This window comes from Mobula birostris, chromosome 2, assembly GCF_030028105.1.
Source record: "Mobula birostris isolate sMobBir1 chromosome 2, sMobBir1.hap1, whole genome shotgun sequence".
Classification (NCBI taxonomy): Eukaryota; Metazoa; Chordata; class Chondrichthyes; order Myliobatiformes; family Myliobatidae; genus Mobula; species Mobula birostris.
Window position 1 is genome coordinate 200,138,214 of NC_092371.1, and position 19,732 is coordinate 200,157,945.

At 42.8% G+C, this 19,732-nt stretch overlaps 1 protein-coding gene across 11 annotated transcripts in view; it reads right to left on the reverse strand.

Annotated features, from left to right (window-relative positions):
• The window catches only part of LOC140194009 (kelch-like protein 29), a 483,953-nt gene that overhangs the window by 250,839 nt on the left and 213,382 nt on the right, over positions 1-19,732 (reverse strand). For all 11 annotated transcript variants that reach the window (XR_011885023.1, XM_072251316.1, XM_072251314.1 and 8 more), the window contains one exon: positions 3,663-3,973. Coding sequence is in view for 10 of the 11 variants with exons in the window: in XM_072251316.1 (XP_072107417.1) it covers positions 3,663-3,935 (273 nt within the window). In the remaining variant the exon portion in view is untranslated. The remainder of the gene's footprint in view (positions 1-3,662; positions 3,974-19,732) is intronic.

The window sequence follows — 19,732 nt, forward strand, 5'->3', positions numbered from 1 at the left end:
ATATATTAAACTTACTGCCAGTTAAGAGTCTTCAGAGTTCTCATCTTGGTGAAAAATAATTTCCTATGTATATTTCTTCTCCATTTTTGCTCTTTTTCACTTTCTCAACTCTGTCTCCTTCCCCCTTTCTCATTTCTTCTTTTATCAACATTATTGTAGTCCATTGCTTCTCTAAATGGTCAGTTTTAGTTTTTCCGAGCTCTAAACATTGGATACATTGATGTGTATCACTGTGATACACATTTTTGCACTTTTTTGGTATAAAATGAAGTGCCATTGAATCTCTTCTGTAGTTGCAGTGCTACTGAGACCCATCGCATTATCACCTAAGTTAATATTATTTCCTAGAAGCCTAAAAATTATGAAGTAGTACCTTGCTTTCCATCTGTTTATCACAACAGACATAAAATCTATAAAATGTCTTATTAAGTCACTATTTTTGATTTGTATGCTCTTTGATTCTCTTTTATGTGTCTTGGAGGCAATATAATAAAGCTTCTTTATGAATTTTTAGCCTGTTTGTAATCTCAGTAGGATCATCGTTTGTTGAGACTCTGGCAGCATCTTCCAGGCAGAGACTGATGAAATGAAAACGGCCCTCAGTCTCTAGGAGAACCATCCTTTTTGATCACTAAACTTATCTCCACTAAAGGATTACACTTAAACTATTTTTATTCCCCCCTCCCACACCCTGAGGCACAGCAAGCAGAAACCTTGCTATTTCTTTAACATTTTGTCCGTTTTCTTTTTATGAGGCTAAGTTTCTAGCCAACCATTTAGGGAAGTGTACAATGAACTGGCCAGATTCGAACTCAGGACCACTTGCCACACCACCACCGGCCAGCATTATTGTTACTTGAACGGGTGTAAACTAGAGTCATGTGGGAAACACAGAACAACAACTCAGCAGATGGAGGAATTGAGGGGAAAGTAGAAGTAAACCTAATAGAAAAAATAGTTACAGAGACTTGGCTGTGAGAGTAGTAACTTAATGATTGGGGGTTCCCAACCAGTGGTCCATAGACCCCTCAGTTAATGGTAGGAGTCCATGGCATAAAAAATGGTTCAGACTCCCTGTTCTAGGGTATTGATATTTCAGGCATGATTGAGGTGGAGGCAGAGGAGATGCATTACCAATCAGGAAGAATGTGACAGCTGCAGTACCTTGGGGGGGGGGGGGGAGAGGAGCATATTCACTCAGGGAAAAAGGGTAGAGCTCAAAAATGAGATGAGCGCAATCACTCTGATGAGCATATACTATTGGCCTCCCGATTGCCAATAGGTGAAAATGATGTAAAACCAATAAGGTTGTTGTAGTGGGAGACTTTGGAAACTTCCCCAAGGACTTTCTGAGTACAAGAGGCTTTAATGGGGCAAAATTTGTTAGGTGCACCAAGAGGGTTCTCTAAACATTACACAGATAGTCCAAATAAAGGGAAGGCCACACTGGTTTTGAGAAATAGCCTGGCCAGGTGATATGCATTTCAGTGGAAGTGCATTTTGGGAATAGTGATCATAACTGCATAAGTTTTCTAAGAGCTTGGATAAGGATAAAACTGATCCTCAGATGAAATTGCTAAATTGACAGAAGGCAACTTACAACTTAGTTAGGCAGTATCACAGAAGAGTAGTTGGGAGCAGCCGTTATTGGGAAAGCTTACGTCAGGCTCATTGAAATTGCTTAAAGAACAGCCAATCAGAATTCAGACTGGTATGTTACAGTAAAGACGAAAGACAAGGATGGCAAGGTTTGAGAACCTGGAATGCTGAGATATATTGAATATTTAGCCAAAAAGAGAAGGGTTTGAGTGTAAGGTTCAGTAAATTGAAATCAGATAGTACATAAGGGAATATAAAGAAAGCACAGAAATCTAGCAGGGAGTAAGAAGATCAAAAGTGGTCATGAAGTATCCTTGGCAAGTAGGATTAAGGAAAATCCAAAGGCACTGTATACATGAATAAAAACAAGAGGGCAAACGGGGAGAGTAAGAGCAGTCAAAGATAAAGGAAGCAGTTCATGTCTGGACTCAGAGGCTTTAAGCAAAGTACAAAATGTGTAATTCACAGCAGTATTCACCAAGGAGATAGATATGAAATTGAGATCAGTGTGCAGTATGTAATAGTCTAAGGCATGTCGAGATCAAAAATGAAGTGGTGTTGGGTCTACTGAAATGGATTAAGATGGGTAAATTCCTCATGGGATCTATCCTTGTTTGCTGACAGTCAAGTGAGGAGATTGGTGGGGTCAAGATGAAGATTGTTGTATCTATTTGAGGCACAGCTGAGGTCCCACAGAACTGGAGAGTAGCAATGTGGTTTCCTGTAGTAACATAGGTGAATGGAGTAGTAAAGAAGGTGCATAACATGCTTGTCTTCATTAGGCGGGCTACTAAGTGTAATGGTCAGATGTCACATTGCAGCCATATAAAACTACCGTACACATTTAGAATATTGTGCGCCTTTCTGGCTGCTCAAATACAGAAAAGATTTGAAGGCTTTGGAGAGGATGCAAAAGAGGTTCACCAGAATGCTGCTAGGATTACAGAATCATAAGGAGAGGTTGGATAAAGTTTGATATTTTTTGTGGTGTATCGGAGGCTGACAGAAGACCTAATACAAGTTGTACAAAATTGTGAAATGCGAAGGTGAAAGGGGAAAAATTAAAGATGTTGTTTTTAAAGATGCACTGTCGCGGGGCAGCAGAAACAGGCTGAACAGCAGCATTTAGTCAGATACATGAACATCCAGTGGAGGGAGGAATACAGATCACATGCAGCTAGACAGGTTTAGCTTAATTTGACTGAACCTTTGGAATTCTTGAAACCAGTTTATTAAAACATCTTTAGGTAGGACAAATGCTAATTAGTTGCTAAGATGAACAGAAGCAAAATGCATGCAAAGATGAGTGGGTGGGGTTGATGTGGAGCAAGCACATTAAGATTTTATCAAATTTACAGATGCACCATCTTAAAACAAATACTGGAAAGTATGGAACAAAATATAGAGAACTTTAAAATGCACCCCTAAATCATGGCACCATCGGTTAAGAGGTGACAAACACAAATGTCAGCTTCCAGAATTTAGGCAGAAACTTAAATTTGTGTAAAATTCAAATCCTCTATTTCCACTAAAATTTGCACCACCCTTCCCTCTCCTAGACAGTAACATCATATCAAATTGTTGGAATGTTGGTATTTTGGTTTTTAGCTACTGATGCTTCTGTCATCAAATAATATAATTTGTTTCATTAATAGCAGTACCAATTTTGATTTTAGCTTAATAATTAGGAGAAACTTCAAGCATATTTTGTAAAAATCCTCTATTTGCATTAACACAATGATGCACCTTATGATACTCCTCATACATGTAGTTCAGAGTGGGTTAGTGTCTTATTTAAAATGAAGCTTCACAATAATATGGGGACAACAGTACATATATCTGCATAATTGCAACTTGACTTCCAAGTTAGGTAGACTCTCATGTCTGACTTCCAGTTGTGAAAATTCCTAAGCATTTTTTGTTTTATTCACCAGACTGTGAAAGTCAGCTTAAAACAAGCAAAGATCACCATAAACCCAAAAAAAATCCAGAGATTTTACTAACTGTAATCAATATAAAAATGCCAATTTATGATTAATGTAGATTATATAATGTATCCCAACCTTAGAAGCTGTTGTTGTAGAGGAAGCAGAGCTGGACATTAAGCTTGTCATCATCTCGTTGCTCGCTGTGGTGGAGACAGGTGTGACTGGAGTTAAGAGGTGGGAAGGGACCATTGGCAGTGGCAGAAGACCAGGTCGGTTAGAGATGCTGTTACTGTTGGCAATGCCACTGGTACAGTTAGTGTTGTTTACATTGTTACAACTGTTGATTCGTTCTTGCCAGTCCCAGCCGCTGCGATAATCCCTCTCATACCGGCTGTGATGCCGTGACATCTCCAAAGTATACTTGTATCCTTTTAAGTCAGTAGGATCTGGAATTTAAAATGGACAGCGGTGTCATTAACATAAAAAGTTAATGTTTGCTTACAAATAAGATTGCTATTGATACAGTTTACTAATTTGTAAGTGACAAAATCAGGTTAATTGCAGCATATCGAATTCCATGTAAACACACTACGTGAACAAAACTCTTATTTTGATCACCACTCTTTTTAGTGTGATTGCATTTCAAATCACAGGTTAGTTTCAATGCATTTTCCACTGCGCTGAGCACAAACACAAAATAAAGCATCTTTGAAAGCAACTTTCTTGAATAATTCTAGATTTCTATATTGCGAACAATACATTAAACAAATTCAGGTAAACAATTTATATCAGTAGCACTTTCATTAAATTCAAAAGCATGGAGATGATACTAAAATTTTAAAGATACTTCTGCTTGCATAACAACTTAAGAGTTTTGTCCACGCAGAGTGAGCACAAGTGCATTGAAGCTTTCAATATAAGGCAGGAAGTGACAAAACTTGCATAGACACTGGGCAATTAAATCTTGACCTAAGAAGTTAACTCTCCAAGATGCTGCCAAACCTTGTGAGTATTTCCATCATTTATTCTATTTACTAGTCTATTTACTTTAGATTTCCAGCATCCATTACATTTTCAGTCTTAATACATTTCAAGTGAGTTATTCATCATTTAAAAAGTAAGAGTAAACTGAAATGGCTCTTTAGTTAATGACGATCAAAAGGCATATAGTGTGCATAATTAAACTTGACCCAACAACAACTCAGTGCAGATGTCTTACTTGATCTCACTGTAATGGTGATGTCTCTATAACATTTACAGCACTACTTGGCAAAGAGCCAAAGAGATATCAGTGAATCACCACCAACCTTACTCCAACTGCCCACTTGTTTGGGTTCTCCAAACAAATCACCACCTTCCCCTATAAGCGTTTTAGCAATCAGATTAGATTTTGAGCAATCAATCTCAATTTATGTATAATTTTTCCAACAGTATGTCAATTTGTCACAGCACATAACTGCTGCAGTTTGTGGTTTAACTCAATACAATCTTAAAAAGAAAATCACTGTCAAATTTAGTGCTAATAGAACAGTTGGCACCTACCTCTGCAATGGATAGCATTGTCAATTCCAGAAAAGCAAATGAGCTTTACTGCAATAACGGATCATCTCTCTCAACTCTCCAACAAGATAGCAAAGCTTGCATTGTTCTTTCTTAGCATCTGTGAGCAGTGAATTACAATGTTATCGGGTCGGGTATAAGAACTTAATGCCATAAAGGACAGCAAGGTTGTATAAGAATGTTGCAGTCTTCCCACCAGATTGTTTGATGACTGTGACAGTTTCTTCAGCTGCTATTGAAATTCCTACTGTTAAGTATACTTTCAAGAGTCAAGAAAATATTTCCCTAACAGTTGACAGTATGGCCCAGTATAAGCAAAACCTTTACTTTTTTCCCCAAAACAGAGAAATATTTTTGGACAAAAAAAAAGCTGCAGGTATTAATCAGCTGCCAAAGGGTGAGGTTTTTTTAGTGATGGCGCTTTCTTGAGGAACTGCCTCTTGAACATGTCCTCAATGGTGGGGTGAGGTGTACCTGCGATGCAACTGACTGAAACTACAACTCTCTGCATTTTTTGATCCTGTCCATTGGAGTTTCCATACCAGGCTATGATACAATCAATCAGAATATTCTCCAATGTATTTCTGAAGAAAATTGTAAACATCTTTGGTGACATAACATATCTCTTCAAACTGCTAATGAAGTAGAGCTGCTGGCATGACTTCTTCTTGATTGCATCAATGTGTTGGTCCCAGGATAGATCTTCTGAGATGTTGACACCCAGGAAGTTGAAGCTGCTTATCCTTTTGACTGCTGATCCTTTAATGAGGATTGGTACGTGTTTTCCCAACTTCCCCTTCATGCAATCAACAATTAGTTCCTTGGTTCTGCTAACACCGAGTACAAGGTTGTTGCTGTGGCGTTACTCGAAACTGCCGATGTATCTTACTCCTGTAAGCCTTCACATCACCTTCTGAGATCCTACCGACAACGGCAGTACCACTGGCAAATTTATCCTTGGCATCTCAGGCGTGCTTAGCCACACATTCAGGGGTATAGAGGGAGTAGAGCAGTGGGCTTCCTTGAGATGCACTGGTGTTAATTTGTCAGTGAGGAGATGTTATTAATGATCTGCACTGACTTTGGTCTTCCAAGCAAGGAATTTGAGGACCCAGTTACAGAAGTCCAGCGTATTATGCATGGTTATTATAACTGAGGGAATGATAGTGTTTTACATTGAGCTGCAATCAAAACATAGAAGCTGACGTATATCCTACTGTTGTCTAGGTGCTCCAAAGCAGAGAAGAAAGTCAATGAGATTGTATCTATTGTAAACTGCTGCAGTGGTAAGTAGCAGATCCAAGTCCTTGCTCACATTGGAATTAATTCTACCCATAACCAACCTCTTGAAGCACTTTGTTACGTTAGATGTGAGTGGTACTGGGTGGTTGTCGCAATATTCAGTAACTGCTCACCTTATGTCATGGTAAGATTTATATGGGCTTGGTTGAAGGTGTGCACTACTGATAAAACCATTAGATAGAGGAGCAAAATTAGGCCATTCTGCTCCGCCATGGCTGATCCTGGATGCCACTCAACTCCATACACCTGCCTTCTTCGTCATATCCTTTGCTGTCCTGACCAATCAGGAAACTATCAACTTTCACCTTAAATACACCCATGGACTTGGCCTCCACTGCAGTCTGTGGCAAAACATTACACAGATTTACTACTCTCTGGCTGAAAGAAATCCCTCCTTACCTCTGTTCGAAATAGTCGTCCCTCAATTCTGAGGCTGTGCCCTCTAGTTCTGGCTACTCTCACTATAGGAATCATCCTCTCTACATCCATCCTTTCAACATTCAGTAAGTTCCAATGGGACCCCCCCACACACTTCCAAATTCCAGTGAGTAAAGGCCCAAAGCTGCCAAAGGCTCCTTATATGTTAACCCTTTCATTCCTGGCATCATCATCGTGAACTTCCTCTGGACTCTCCAATGACAACACATCCTTGCTGAGATATGGGGCACAATAAGGGAGAATGTCATAGCAGTATTCAGACAAGACAATCTGGAGAACTCATCCACAGAGGCAATTTGGGCAGAGCACAGATATAGGACAGAAGCAATTACTCTGATGAGATTATGCTATAGTCTTCCCAATAGCCATTGAGAGGTAGAGGGACATATGTTGACAAATCATGAAAAGGTGCAGAAACAACAGGGCTATCGTAATAAAGGACTTTTAACTTCCCCAGTACTGTTTGGAACCTCTTTACTACAAGAGGCTGATTTCTTCAAGAGGAGTTTTTGAAACAGTATATGGGGAACACAACTGGAGAAGAGAACGTACTGGATCTAGTTTTGGGAAATGATGTAGGCCAAGTGACAGACCTGACAATGGGTGAAGATTCTGGAAATAAAAACCATAAATCATAAGGATTTAAGTTAGTTATGAGTAAGGATAAAATTGGATCTTGCAGAAAGGTATGAAATTAAGGGACAGTATATTACGAAAGAATAAGACAGAAGCTAAGGGGTGTTGAATGGGGCCAACTGCTGTTGGTCAAGTCCACGTCTAACGCAGAGGAGTTGTTTAAAGGCCAGGTGAGCAGAGTTCAGGATCGGCATATTCCAATGAGAATAATAAAAATGGTGTTAAGGGAAGGGAACCTTGGATGATCCAAGAGCTCCTGAATTTAATCAGGAAGAAAAAAGAAGCATATGCAATATTTGCAAAGCTAAGAATCAGACTGGGAACACACATCAAAGTTGCTGGTGAATGCAGCAGGCCAGGCAGCATCTCTAGGAAGAGGTACAGTCGACGTTTCAGGCCGAGACCCTTCGTCAGGACTAACTGAAGGAAGAGTTAGTAAGAGATTTGAAAGTGGGAGGGGGAGGGGGAGATACAAAATGATAGGAGAAGGCAGGAGGGGGAGGGATGGAGCCAAGAGCTGGACAGGTGATTGGCAAAGGGGATATGAGAGGATCATGGGACAGGAGGTCCAGGGAGAAAGACAAGGGGGGGGAACCCTGAGGATGGGCAAGGGATATAGTCAGAGGGACAGGGGGAGAAAAAGGAAAGCGAAAGAAAGAATGTGTGTATAAAAATAAATAACAGATGGGGTACGAGGGGGAGGTGGGGCATTAGCAGAAGTTTGAGAAGTCAATGTTCATGTCATCAGGTTGGAGGCTACCCAGACGGAATATAAGGTGTTGTTCCTCCAACCTGAGTGTGGCTTCATCTTTACAGTAGAGGAGGCTGTGGATAGACATGTCAGAATGGGAATGGGATGTGGAATTAAAATGTGTGGCCACTGGGATATCCTGCTTTCTCTGGCGGACAGAGCATAGGTGTTCAGCAAAGCGGTCTCCCAGTCTGCGTCGGGTCTTGCCAATATATAGAAGGCCACATCAGGAGCACCGGACACAGTATATCACCCCAGCCAACTCATAGGTGAAGTGTCGCCTCACCTGGAAGGACTGTCTGGGGCCCTGAATGGTGGTAAGGGAGGAAGTTTATGTGTAGCACTTGTTCCACTTACAAAGATAAGTGCCAGGAGGGAGATCAGTGGGGAGTGATGGGGGGGACGAATGGATAAGGGAGTCGCATAGGGAGTGATCCCTGTGGAAAGCGAGGGGGGGGGGAGGGAAAGATGTGCTTATTGGTGGGATCCCATTGGAGGTGGCGGAAGTTACGGAGAATAATATGTTGGACCTGGAGGCTGGTGGGGTGGTAGGTGAGGACCAGAGGAATCCTATTCCTAGTGGGGTGGCGGGAGGATGGAGTGAGAGCAGATGTGCGTGAAATGGGGGAGATGCGTTTGAGAGCAGAGTTGATGGTGGAGGAAGGGAAGCCCCTTTCTTTAAAAAAGGAGGACATCTCCCTCGTCCTGGAATGAAAAGCCTCATCCTGAGAGCAGATGCGGCAGAGATGGAGGAATTGCGAGAAGGGGATGGCATTTTTGCAAGGGACAGGGTGAGAAGAGGAATAGTCCAGATAGCTGTGAGAGTCAATAGGCTTATAGTAGACATCAGTGGACTGGGATCTAGTAAAACACAAAGATAGCAAGAAAATACTCAAACAGTCTATTCGGAAGGCTGAAAGGGGCTGTGAAATGTCCTTAGCAAGCAAGGTCAAGGAGAATCTGAAAGCATTTTGTACTCACATTAAGAAAAAGAGGGTGGCAAAGGAGAAAGTAGGTGCTTTTAAGGATAAATGAGGAATTTGTGCTTGGATTCAAGAGCAAGTGGCTGAGATACTAAATGAGGACTTATCACTGATATTTACTGAGAAGGAATTAAGAGTTCAGCAAATATAGAGTGGGTGCATGCTAAAGTGTTAGCACATTTTGAGATTAAGGACGTCGTGCTGGGTCTTCCCAAAAGCAGTAAAGTGATATCTCCAGGGCCTGATGGTGTATATACCAGCATATTGAAAGAAGCAAGTGAGAAGATTGTTGGGACTTTGACTAAGATCTTTGTGTCCTAACTAGCAAAAGGAAAGGTCCCAGAGGACTGGAGAGTAGCAAGTGTTAGAAACATAGAAACATAGAAAACCTACAGCACAATATAGCCCCTTTGGCCCACAAAGCTGTGCTGAACATGTCCTTACCCTAGGACTATCTAGGCTTACCCATAGCCCTCTATTTTTTTAAGCTCCATGCTTCCATCCAGGAGTCTCTTAAAAGACCCTATCGTTTCCACCTCCAACACCACCGCCGGCAGCCCATTCCAAGCACTCACCACTCTCTGTGTAAAACGCTTACCCCTGACATCTCCTCTGTACCTACTTCCAAGCACGTTAAAACTGTGCCCTCTTGTGCTGGCCATTTCAGCCCTGGAAAAAAGCCTCTGACTATCCACATGATCAATGCCTCTCATTATCTTGTACACCTTTATCAGGTCACCTCTCATCCTCTGTCGCTCCAAGGAAAAAAGACCAAGTTAACTCAACCTATTCTCATAAGGCATACTCCCCAATCCAGGCAACATCCTTGCAAATCTCTTCTGCACCCTTTCTATGGTTTGCACATCCTTCCTGTAGTGAGGCGATCAGAATTGAGCACAGTACTCTAAGTGGGGTCTGATCAGGGTCCTATATAGTTGCAACATTACCTCTCAGCTCTTAAACTCAATCCCACGACAGGTGAAGGCTTCATATGCCTTCTTAACCAGAGTCAAGCTGCGTAGCAGCTTTGAGTGTCCTATAGACTCGGACCGCAAGATCCCTCTGATCCTCCACACTGCCAAGAGTCTTGCCATTAATGCTATATTCTGCCATCATATTTGATCTACCAAAATGAACCACTTCACACTTATCTGGGTTGAACTCCATCTGCCACTTCTCAGCCCAGTTTTGCATCCTATCAATGTCCCGCTGTAACCTCTGACAGCCCTCCACAGTATCCACAACACCCCCAAACTTTGCGTCATCAGCAAATTTACAGATCCATCCCTCCACTTCCTCATCCAGGTCATTTATAAAAATCCAAAGAGTAGGGGTCCCAGAACAGATCCTTGAGGCACACCACTGGTCACCAGCCTTCATGCAGAATATGACCCATCTACAACCACTCTTTGCCTTCTGTGGGAAAGCCAGTTCTGGATCCACAAAGCAATGTCCCCTTGGATCCCATGCCTCCTTACTTTCTCAATAAGCCTTGCAGGAAGCACCTTATCAAATGCCTTGTTGAAATCTATATACACTACATCTATGGCTCTACCCTCAATGTGTTTAGTCACATCCTCAAAAAATTCAGTCAGGCTCACCTTTCACAAAGCCATGCTGACTGTTCCGAATCATATAATGCCTCTCCAAATGTTCATAAATCCTGCCTCTCAGGATCTTCTCCATCAACTTACCAACCACTGAAGTAAGACTCACTGGTCTGTAATTTCCTGGGCTATCTCTACTCCCCTTCTTGAATAAGGGAACAACATCTGCAACCCCCCAATCCTCCGGAACCTCTCCCGTCCTCACTGATGATGCAAAGATCATCGCCAAAGGCTCAGCAATCTCCTCCCTTGCCTCCCACAGTAGCCTGGGGTAGATCCCATCCGGTCCAGGTGACTTATCCAACTTGATGCTTTCCAAAAGCTCCATCACATCCTCTTAATATCTACATGCTCAAGTTTTCAGTCCACTGCAAGTCATCCTTACAATCGCCAAGATCCTTTCCCGTAGTGAATACTGAAACAAAGTATTCATTAATACCATCTGCCATCTCCTCTGGTTCCATACACACTTTTCCACTGCCACACTTGATTAGTTCTATTCTCTCACGTCCTTATCCTCTTGCTCTTCATATACTTGTAGAATGCCTTGAAATTTTCCTTAATCCTGTCCGCCAAAGCCTTCTCATGGCCTCTTCTGGCTCTCCTAATTTCATTCTTATGCTCCTTCCTGCTAGACATGTAATCTTCTAGATCTCTATCATTACCTAGTTTTTTTTAACCTTTCGTAAACTCTTCTTCTCGACCAGATCTACAACAGTTTTTTTTACATCACAGTTCCTGTACCCTACCATCCTTTCTCTGTTTCATTGGAGCGTATCTACGCAGAACCCCACACAAATATCCCCTGAACATTTGCCACATTTCTTCCATACATATCCCTGAGAACATCTGTTTCCAATTTATGCTTCCAAATTCCTGCCTGATGGCCTCATATCTCCCCTTGCTCCAATTAAACGTTTCCCTAACTTGTCTGTTCCTATCTCTCTCCAATGCTATGGTAAAGGAGATAGAATTGTGATCACTATCTTCAAAATGCTCTCCCACTGACAGACCTGACGCCTGACCAGGTTCACTTCCCAATACCAGATCAAGTACAGCCTCTCCTCTTGTACGCTTAGCCTCATGTTGTGTCAAGAAACCTTCCTGAACACACCTAACAAACTTCACCCCATCTAAACCCCTCACTCTGGGGAGATGCCAATCAATATTTGGGAAATTAAAATCTCCAACCAAAACAACCTTTCATCAAAGGAACTTGGGTAATCCAGGTAATTCTAGTTAGTGAGCCTCGTGTCTGTGATAAGGAAACTAATGGTAAGGACATTGAGGTATCGGATTTGTGCACATTTGGAAAGGCCTAGTATAGATAGGGAGAGTCAGCATGGCTTTGGGTACAGCAGGTCTTTCCTTACAAACTCGACTGAGTTTTCTGAGGTGGTGGCAAAGGAGCTTGATGAGGGCACAGCAGAGGAAGTTACAATGTAGACTTTAGTAAGGTATTTGATAAAGTCCATCATGGCAGGTTGATTCAGAACATAAAGATACATGAGAATCAGGGTAAAATTCAAATCTGGATTCAGAACTGGCTTGCCAATAGAAGACAGAGATTAGGGGTGGAAGGGTATTATCCAGGGTGGAGGCCCAGGACCAGTGATGTTCCACAAGGATTGATGTTGACTATGACATATGGTACATCAATGATTGGATGAGCAAATCATAAACACAAGAAACTCTGCAGATAATGGAAATCCAGAGCAACATACACAAAATACTGGAGGAATTCAGCAGGTCAGGCACCATCTATTGAAATGAATGAACAGTCGACAATTTAGACCGGAACCCTTCTTCAGGAGTGGAAATGGAGGAGGCACCGGAATATAACTGGGGGGAGAGGAAAGAGGACAGGTGGGTGGGAAAGGTAAAGGGCTGGAAGAGTGGACCACGGGAGAAAGGGGGGTGCCAGGAGAATATGATAGCCGGGTGAGAAGAAGACGTTTGAGACCAGAGTGGGGAATGGAAGAGGGAATAGGGAGGGAAAAAATGACAAGGAGAGGTCTATGGTCATGCCATCAGGTTGGAGGCTACCCAGACCTAATGTAAAGTGTTGTTCCTCCACCCTGAGACAGGCCTCATTGTGGCAAAAGAGGAAGCCATGGACTGACATGTCAGAACAGGAATGGGGATAGAAACTAAAATGTTTGGCCACTGAGACATTCCACTTTTGGTGAATAGAGTGGAGGTGCTTAATAAAGTGGTCCCCCAATTTATGTCAGGTTTCACCAATGTAGAGGAGGCCTCATCATGACCGCTGGATACAACAGACTATCCCAACAGATTCACAGGTGAAGAGTTGCCTCACCTGAAAGGACTGTTTGGGGCCCTGAATGGAGGTAAGGGAGGAAGTAAATGGGCACGTGTAGTATTTCGGTGACTTGCAGGGGTATATGCCAAGAGGGCGATTAGTTGGGGGGTGGTGAGGGAGATTAGTTGGGAGGTGGTGGGGGAGGAATGAATGGACAAGGGTATCACTGAGGGAGTGATCCCAGTGGAAAGCAGAGAGTTGGGGAGGAGGTGTAAAGATGCGCTTTGTGATAAGCTCCCAGTGAAGATGGTAGCAGTCACGGCGAATGATGCATTGAATGCAGAGGCTCATGGGGTGGTAGGTGAAGACAAGACAAACTCTATGCTGTTAAAGCATCTGATTATGGAGAGAGCAAGGATGTCCAGGAAATGGAGGAAATGCAGGTAAGGGCAGCATCAATGGTGCTAGAAGGGAAACCTCATTCTTTGAAGAAAGGGGACTACTTTAATGTCCTAGAATGGAAGGCCTCATCCTGGGAACATATGCGGTGGATACGAAGGAACCGAGAAAAGGGAATAGCAGGGCGAAAGAGGTATCGTCAAGACAGTTCTGTGAATTGGTAGGTTTATAAAAGATGTTGTTAAACAATTTGTCTCCAGAGATAGAGAATTGAACTGAATTGAACTGACTTTATTACTTATATCCTTCATATACATGAGTAAAAATTTTTACATTACGTCTCCATCTAAATGTGCAATTGATAGTAATTTATAATAAATTTTATGTACAACAGGATAGTCAATATAACATAGAAATATAATTATATCAGCATGAATTAATCAGTCTGATGGCCTGGTGGAAGAAGCTGTCCTGAAGCCCACTGCTCCTGGCTTTTATGCTGCGGTAACGTTTCCCGGATGGTAGCAGCTGGAACAGTTTGTAGTTGGGGTGACTCAGGTCCCCAATGATCTTTTGGGCCCTTTTTATGCACCTGTCTCTGTAAATGTCCTGAATAGTGGGAAGTTCACGTCTACAGATTCGTAGGGCTGTCCACACCACTCTCTGCAGAGTCTTGCGATTGAGTTCCCATACCAGGCAGTGATGCAGCCAGTCAAGATACTCTCAATTGTGCCCCTATAGAAAGTTCTTTGGATCTGGGGGCCCCATACCAAACTTCTTCAACTGTCTGAGGTGAAAGAGGTGCTGTTGTACAGCCTGTATGTACAGACCACGTGAGATCCTCGGTGATGTTTATGCCAAGGAACTTAAAGTTGCTCACCCTCTCAACCCCAGATCCACTGATGTCAACAGGGGTTAGCCTGTCTCTATTTGACACCGTGAAAGGGGAGGAAGGTGTTAGAAATGGATCAAGTGAATTTAAAGGCAGGGTGGAAGTTGGAGGCAAAGTCAATGAAACTGACATGGGTGTATAAAACAGCACCAATGCAGTCATCAATGTAGCACAGGAAGAATTGGGCAGCATAACTGTGGAAAGCTTGGAACATGGACTGTTCTATGTAGCCAACAAAAAAGAAGGTATAGCTGGGAGCCATGGCTAACCCTTGAGTCTAGAGAAAGTGGGAGGAGCCAAAGGAGAAATTACTGAGGGTGAGGACCAGTTCTGCCAGATGGAGGAGGAGGGTTTTGGAGGGGAACTAGTTGGCTCTTTTTTTTAGGAAAGAAGTGGAGAGTTTTAAGCCCTCCTTGATGGCGGACCAAAGTGCATAGGGACTGGATATCCATGGTGAAAATGAGGCGGTCAGGGCCAGAGAACTGAAAGTTGTGAGGAGATCAACAGCATGTGAAGTTTTGCAGATGCAAGTGGGAAGGGGCTGTAGCATGGGGGATAGAATAGAATAGAGTCGAGGTATGCAGACATGAGTTCAGAGTGGCAGGAGTAGGTGGAGACAATGGGACTACCCAGATGATCAGGATTAGCCAATTTGCGGATGACACCAAAATTCTAGTAGTTGTGGAGATTATCAAAAGGATATTATTACAAGGATTATCAAAGAATGCAGTAGGATCTAGAGCAGTTATACATAAGCTAATGATCAGTTAACTATCAATTTTAATGATGGTCCCTTCATTAGCGATGAATTTACAGAGGACTCTTGGGGTCCAGGTCCATAGTTCACTGACAGTGGCTACCACAAGTGGATAAACTGGTAAAGGAAGTGTACAGCATGTTTGCCTTCATCAATAGGGGTGTTGAGTGTTAGAACAAGAAATCATGCTGCAGCTATGTTATCTTTAGTCAGACCATCCTTGAAGTACTGTGTGCAGCTTGGTTCTGGAAGGATGGTAAGCCTGCGAAAAGGATGCAAAAGACAGTTACCAGGATACTGTCTGGACTACAGGGTACGAGATTTTAGGCAAAGTTGGACAACCTAGGGCTATTTTCCCTAGTGTCAGGGGCTGAGAGGTGGCATGATGGAGGTTATTAAAATTATGAAAGGCATAGATAGGGTAGGCAATCAGAATCCTTTTCTCAAGGTAGAAATATCAAACATCAGAAGGCACATTTTTAAGATTAGGTGGAGAGAGGGAAGTTTAAAGGCTGAGAGACAAGATTTATTGTACGTAGAGAGTGGAAGGTGCTTGGAATGTGTTTCCTGGGATAGCAGTGGAGGTAGGCAGTTTGGTGGAGTTTAAGAGGCTTTTAGATAGACTCTTGAATACTAGGAAATGGAGGGGAAAGGATGATACACAAGAGGTCATTTAGTATAGAAAGGCATCAAGATAAGTACAACACCATGGGCTGAATTGGCCTGTCCAATACTCTATTGTTCTATGTTCCACGTTCTAGCCCTTATCTGTGAGTAGCTACCATGTCTGCTTGAAGACGTGACAAAGAAATTGAACAGAAAAAGGGCATCATGACAAAAATTTTGTGTGCATCAATCCATTACCCATTTTAATATTTAGAGTAAGCTTAGAAAGCAGCCATAGTCGGAGATATGTACGTAAAAATTTCCTCTCAACATTTTAGTCCCCATCTCATGATGTCATGCTTGGTTAAATGGCAAGAGGCAGGAAGCTCAGGAAACCCATGTGTGCAGTTCCTAACTTTTAAAAGCCTACACAGTGAATTATCACCATATAAAATCAGAGTACTACAGCACAGAATGTCCATCTAGTCCAAGCTGACAAGAATTCCTGCTTAGTCCCATCTACGGGCACCCAGACAATATCCCTCCAAACTCCTCTGATCCAAGTACCTATCCAAAGCTTCTTTAAATGTTGCAACTGAACCCACATTTAACATTCCCACCACATTTCAAACAGAAATAAATAACGAGCATGAAATAACAATATAACAGAGTCCTTAAATGAGTGTAGTTATGTCCTTTTGTTCAAGAGCCTTATGGTTGAGGGGCAGTAACTGTTCTTGAACTTGGTGGTGTAAGTCTTGAAGGACTTGTTCATTCTACCTGATGGCAGCAGCGAGAAAAGAGCAAGGCCTGGGTGGTGAGGATCTTTGATGATGGATGCTGTTTCTCCACTGCAATATTTCATGTAGATGTTCTGAATGGTTGGGAGGGTTTTACCCGGTACGTACTGGGCCAAATCCACTACCTTTTGTAAGATTTTCCGTTCAAATATATTGGTTTTTCTATACCAGGTTGTAATGCAGTTAATCAGCACACTTTCTACTACACTTCTATCGAAGTTTGCTAAGGTTTTCGTTGACATGCTGAAACTCTGCAGATTCCCGAGGAAGTAGAGGCACTGTCATGTTTTCTTCCTAATAATATTTAAATATTTATATGATGGGTCCAGGACAGGTCTTCTGAGATAGTGACAGCCAGGAACTTAAAGTTACTGATCCTCCAATGATTACTGACTCATTGACCTCTGATTTCCCTCTCCTGAAGTCTACAACCAGGCTCCTTGGTCTTAATGACATTGAGTGAGAGGTTGTTGTTATAACACCTCCCAGCCAAGTTTTCAATCTCCCTCCTATATGCTGATTCATCACTCCCAGTGGTGTCATCAGCAAACTTGTATATGGTGATGGAGTTGTACTTAGCCACACAGTGATGGGTGCAAAGCAAGTAGAGCAGGGGTCTAAGTACACATCCCTACAGTGCTCCTGTGTTGATGGATACCGTGCAGGAGATGTTTTTGACAACCCACACTGACTGGGGTCTAACAAGTGAGTAAGTCCAGGATCCACCTGCACAAAGGGCTATTGAAGCCCAGGTCTCAGAGTTTACTGATTAGCTTTGAGGAGATGATAGTGTTAAATACAGAGCTGTATTGATAAAGAGCATCCCAGTGTAAGCATCTTTGTTGTCCAGATGTTCCAGGGTTGTGTGAAGAGCCAACAAGGTAGCATCTGCTGTAGTCCTGTTGGTGGATTGGAGCAGATCCACGTTACTATTCAGTTATGAGCTTTTATGCCTCAACACCAGCCTCTCAAAACACTTCATGAAGGTGGATGCAAGTTCTACTTGGTGATGGTCATTTAGACAAGTTACCATGCTCTTCTTGGGCACCAATACAATTGAAGTCTGCTTGAAGCAGGTGTGCACCTCATACTGCCAGAGCAAGAGAATGAAGATATCCGTGAATACACGAGCCATTTGGTAGGCACAGGTCTCCAGTACTCGGCCAGGTACTCCACCTAGACCAGATGCTTTCCTTGGATTCACTCTCTTGAAGGCAACCTGCACGCCATCTTCAGGAACTGAAACCAAAGGATCGTCGAGAGACATGGGGGTGTGCAATGGTTCTTTCCCGTTCTAATGGTCAAAGCAAGCATAGAAGGCATTGAGTTCATCTGGTAGTGAAGCTCTGCTATCCCCTATGTCACAAGATTTTACTTTGTAGGAGGTATGGCATTCAAACCCTGCCACAGCTGTCGAACATCCCTCATTGATTCGAGGCTAGTCCAGAAACTCCACTTTGCCCGAGAGATGGCCTTCTGGAGATCGTACCTGCACCTCTTGTAGCATTCTTGATTTCCAGTCTTGAAAGCCTCAGATCTGGCTCTCAGCTGGTTCCAGATTTCATTGTTCATCCACGGTTTCTGATTGGGGAAAACCCTGAATGATTTGCACCACCCCGAGTGAAAAAGTTTCCCCTCAGATTCCCCTTCACCTTTCACCTAAATCCAAGTACATCTTGTCCTAGTCTCACCCAACCTGAGGAGGAAAAAGCTTGCATGCATTCATTCTGTCCATATCCTTCATAATTTTCTGTATCTCTAAAAATTTCCCTACACTCCAGGAATAAAGTCCTAATTTACTCAATCTTTCCTATGAATCAGGTCCTCCAGTCCCAACAACGTCCTTATAAAATTTCTCTGCACTTTTTCAATCTTATTGACATCTTTCCTGTATGTAGGTGACCAGAACTGCACACAGTACTTCAAAGACCACCTCACCAATATCTCATACAGCATCAACATAACATCCCATCTCCTGAACTCCGACTTACGACCCTATCTATGACACCACTTTAAGGGAATCATGGATCCGTATTCCCAGTGCCATTGTTCTACCGCACACCTCAGAACCCCACATACAACTGTGCAAGCCTTACCCAGGTTTGCCCTCCTAAAGCTCAACAGCTCACAGTTGTTTGCATTCAATTCTATCTACCATGTTTCAGCCCATCTTCCCAGCTGGCCAAGGTCATGCTGCAAGCTTTGACAGCCTTCCTTGCTGTCCACACCACCCTTAAACGTGGTGTCATCTGAAAATCTGCTGATCCAGTTTACCACATTATCATCTGAATCATTAATATAAACAATCAGTAGCCATGGCAATTGAGTGTATGATCATTGTCTTCTGCCCATTCACTTTATGGTTCAATGTATTACAGGTGTCCTCCGCTTTTCGAACGTTCACTTTACGAAACCTCACTGTTACGAAACACCTACAGTAGTACCCTGTTTTTGCTTTCAGAAGGTGTTTTCACTGTTACGAAGAAAGGCAGCGCACGATAAAAGGCAGTGCACACTCTGAACAGCCGCTCGCCCCCGGATTCGGAACGGCATTGCTTAAACACGAGCCTGTGAGCAGCCGTTTGCAAGATGAGTTCTAAGGTGTCGGAAAAGCCTGAAAGAGCTCGTAAGGGTGTTACACTTAGCGTAAAACTAGACATAATTGAGCGTTTCGATTGTGGTGAACGAAGCAAGGACAAAGTGAGTTTGGCTTGTGGAAGCTGATGAAGATGAAGTTGAAGAGGTTTTGGCATCCCATGACCAAGAACTGATAGATGAAGAGCTGATGCAATTGGAAGAGGATAGGATAACAATCGAAACCGAATTCAACCGAATGCAGAAAGTGAAGCAACTGCGTGAGATTTTCACTGCAATGATAAAGTACGACTTTAATTATGAAAGGGTACGTAGGTTTAGGGGATATTTGGAGGATGTTTTGAGTCCTTACAAAGAACTGTGTGATATAAAAATGCTCGAGGCTCAGCAGTCAAGCAAGCCTTCCACATCAGCCACAGCAGACAACGAACCTCGACCTTCGACATCGAGGCAGGCAGTCATAGGAGAAGATGAGCTGCCTGCCCTGATCGAAGATGAGATGACACCCCTGTGTCCCACCACCCCAACCCTCGGGCCCTGGACAGATACTGTACCGATTCGCAGAGAATGCAGGGGTAGCCGGGAGGCACACAGCACATCGTTAAGAAAAAAGCCA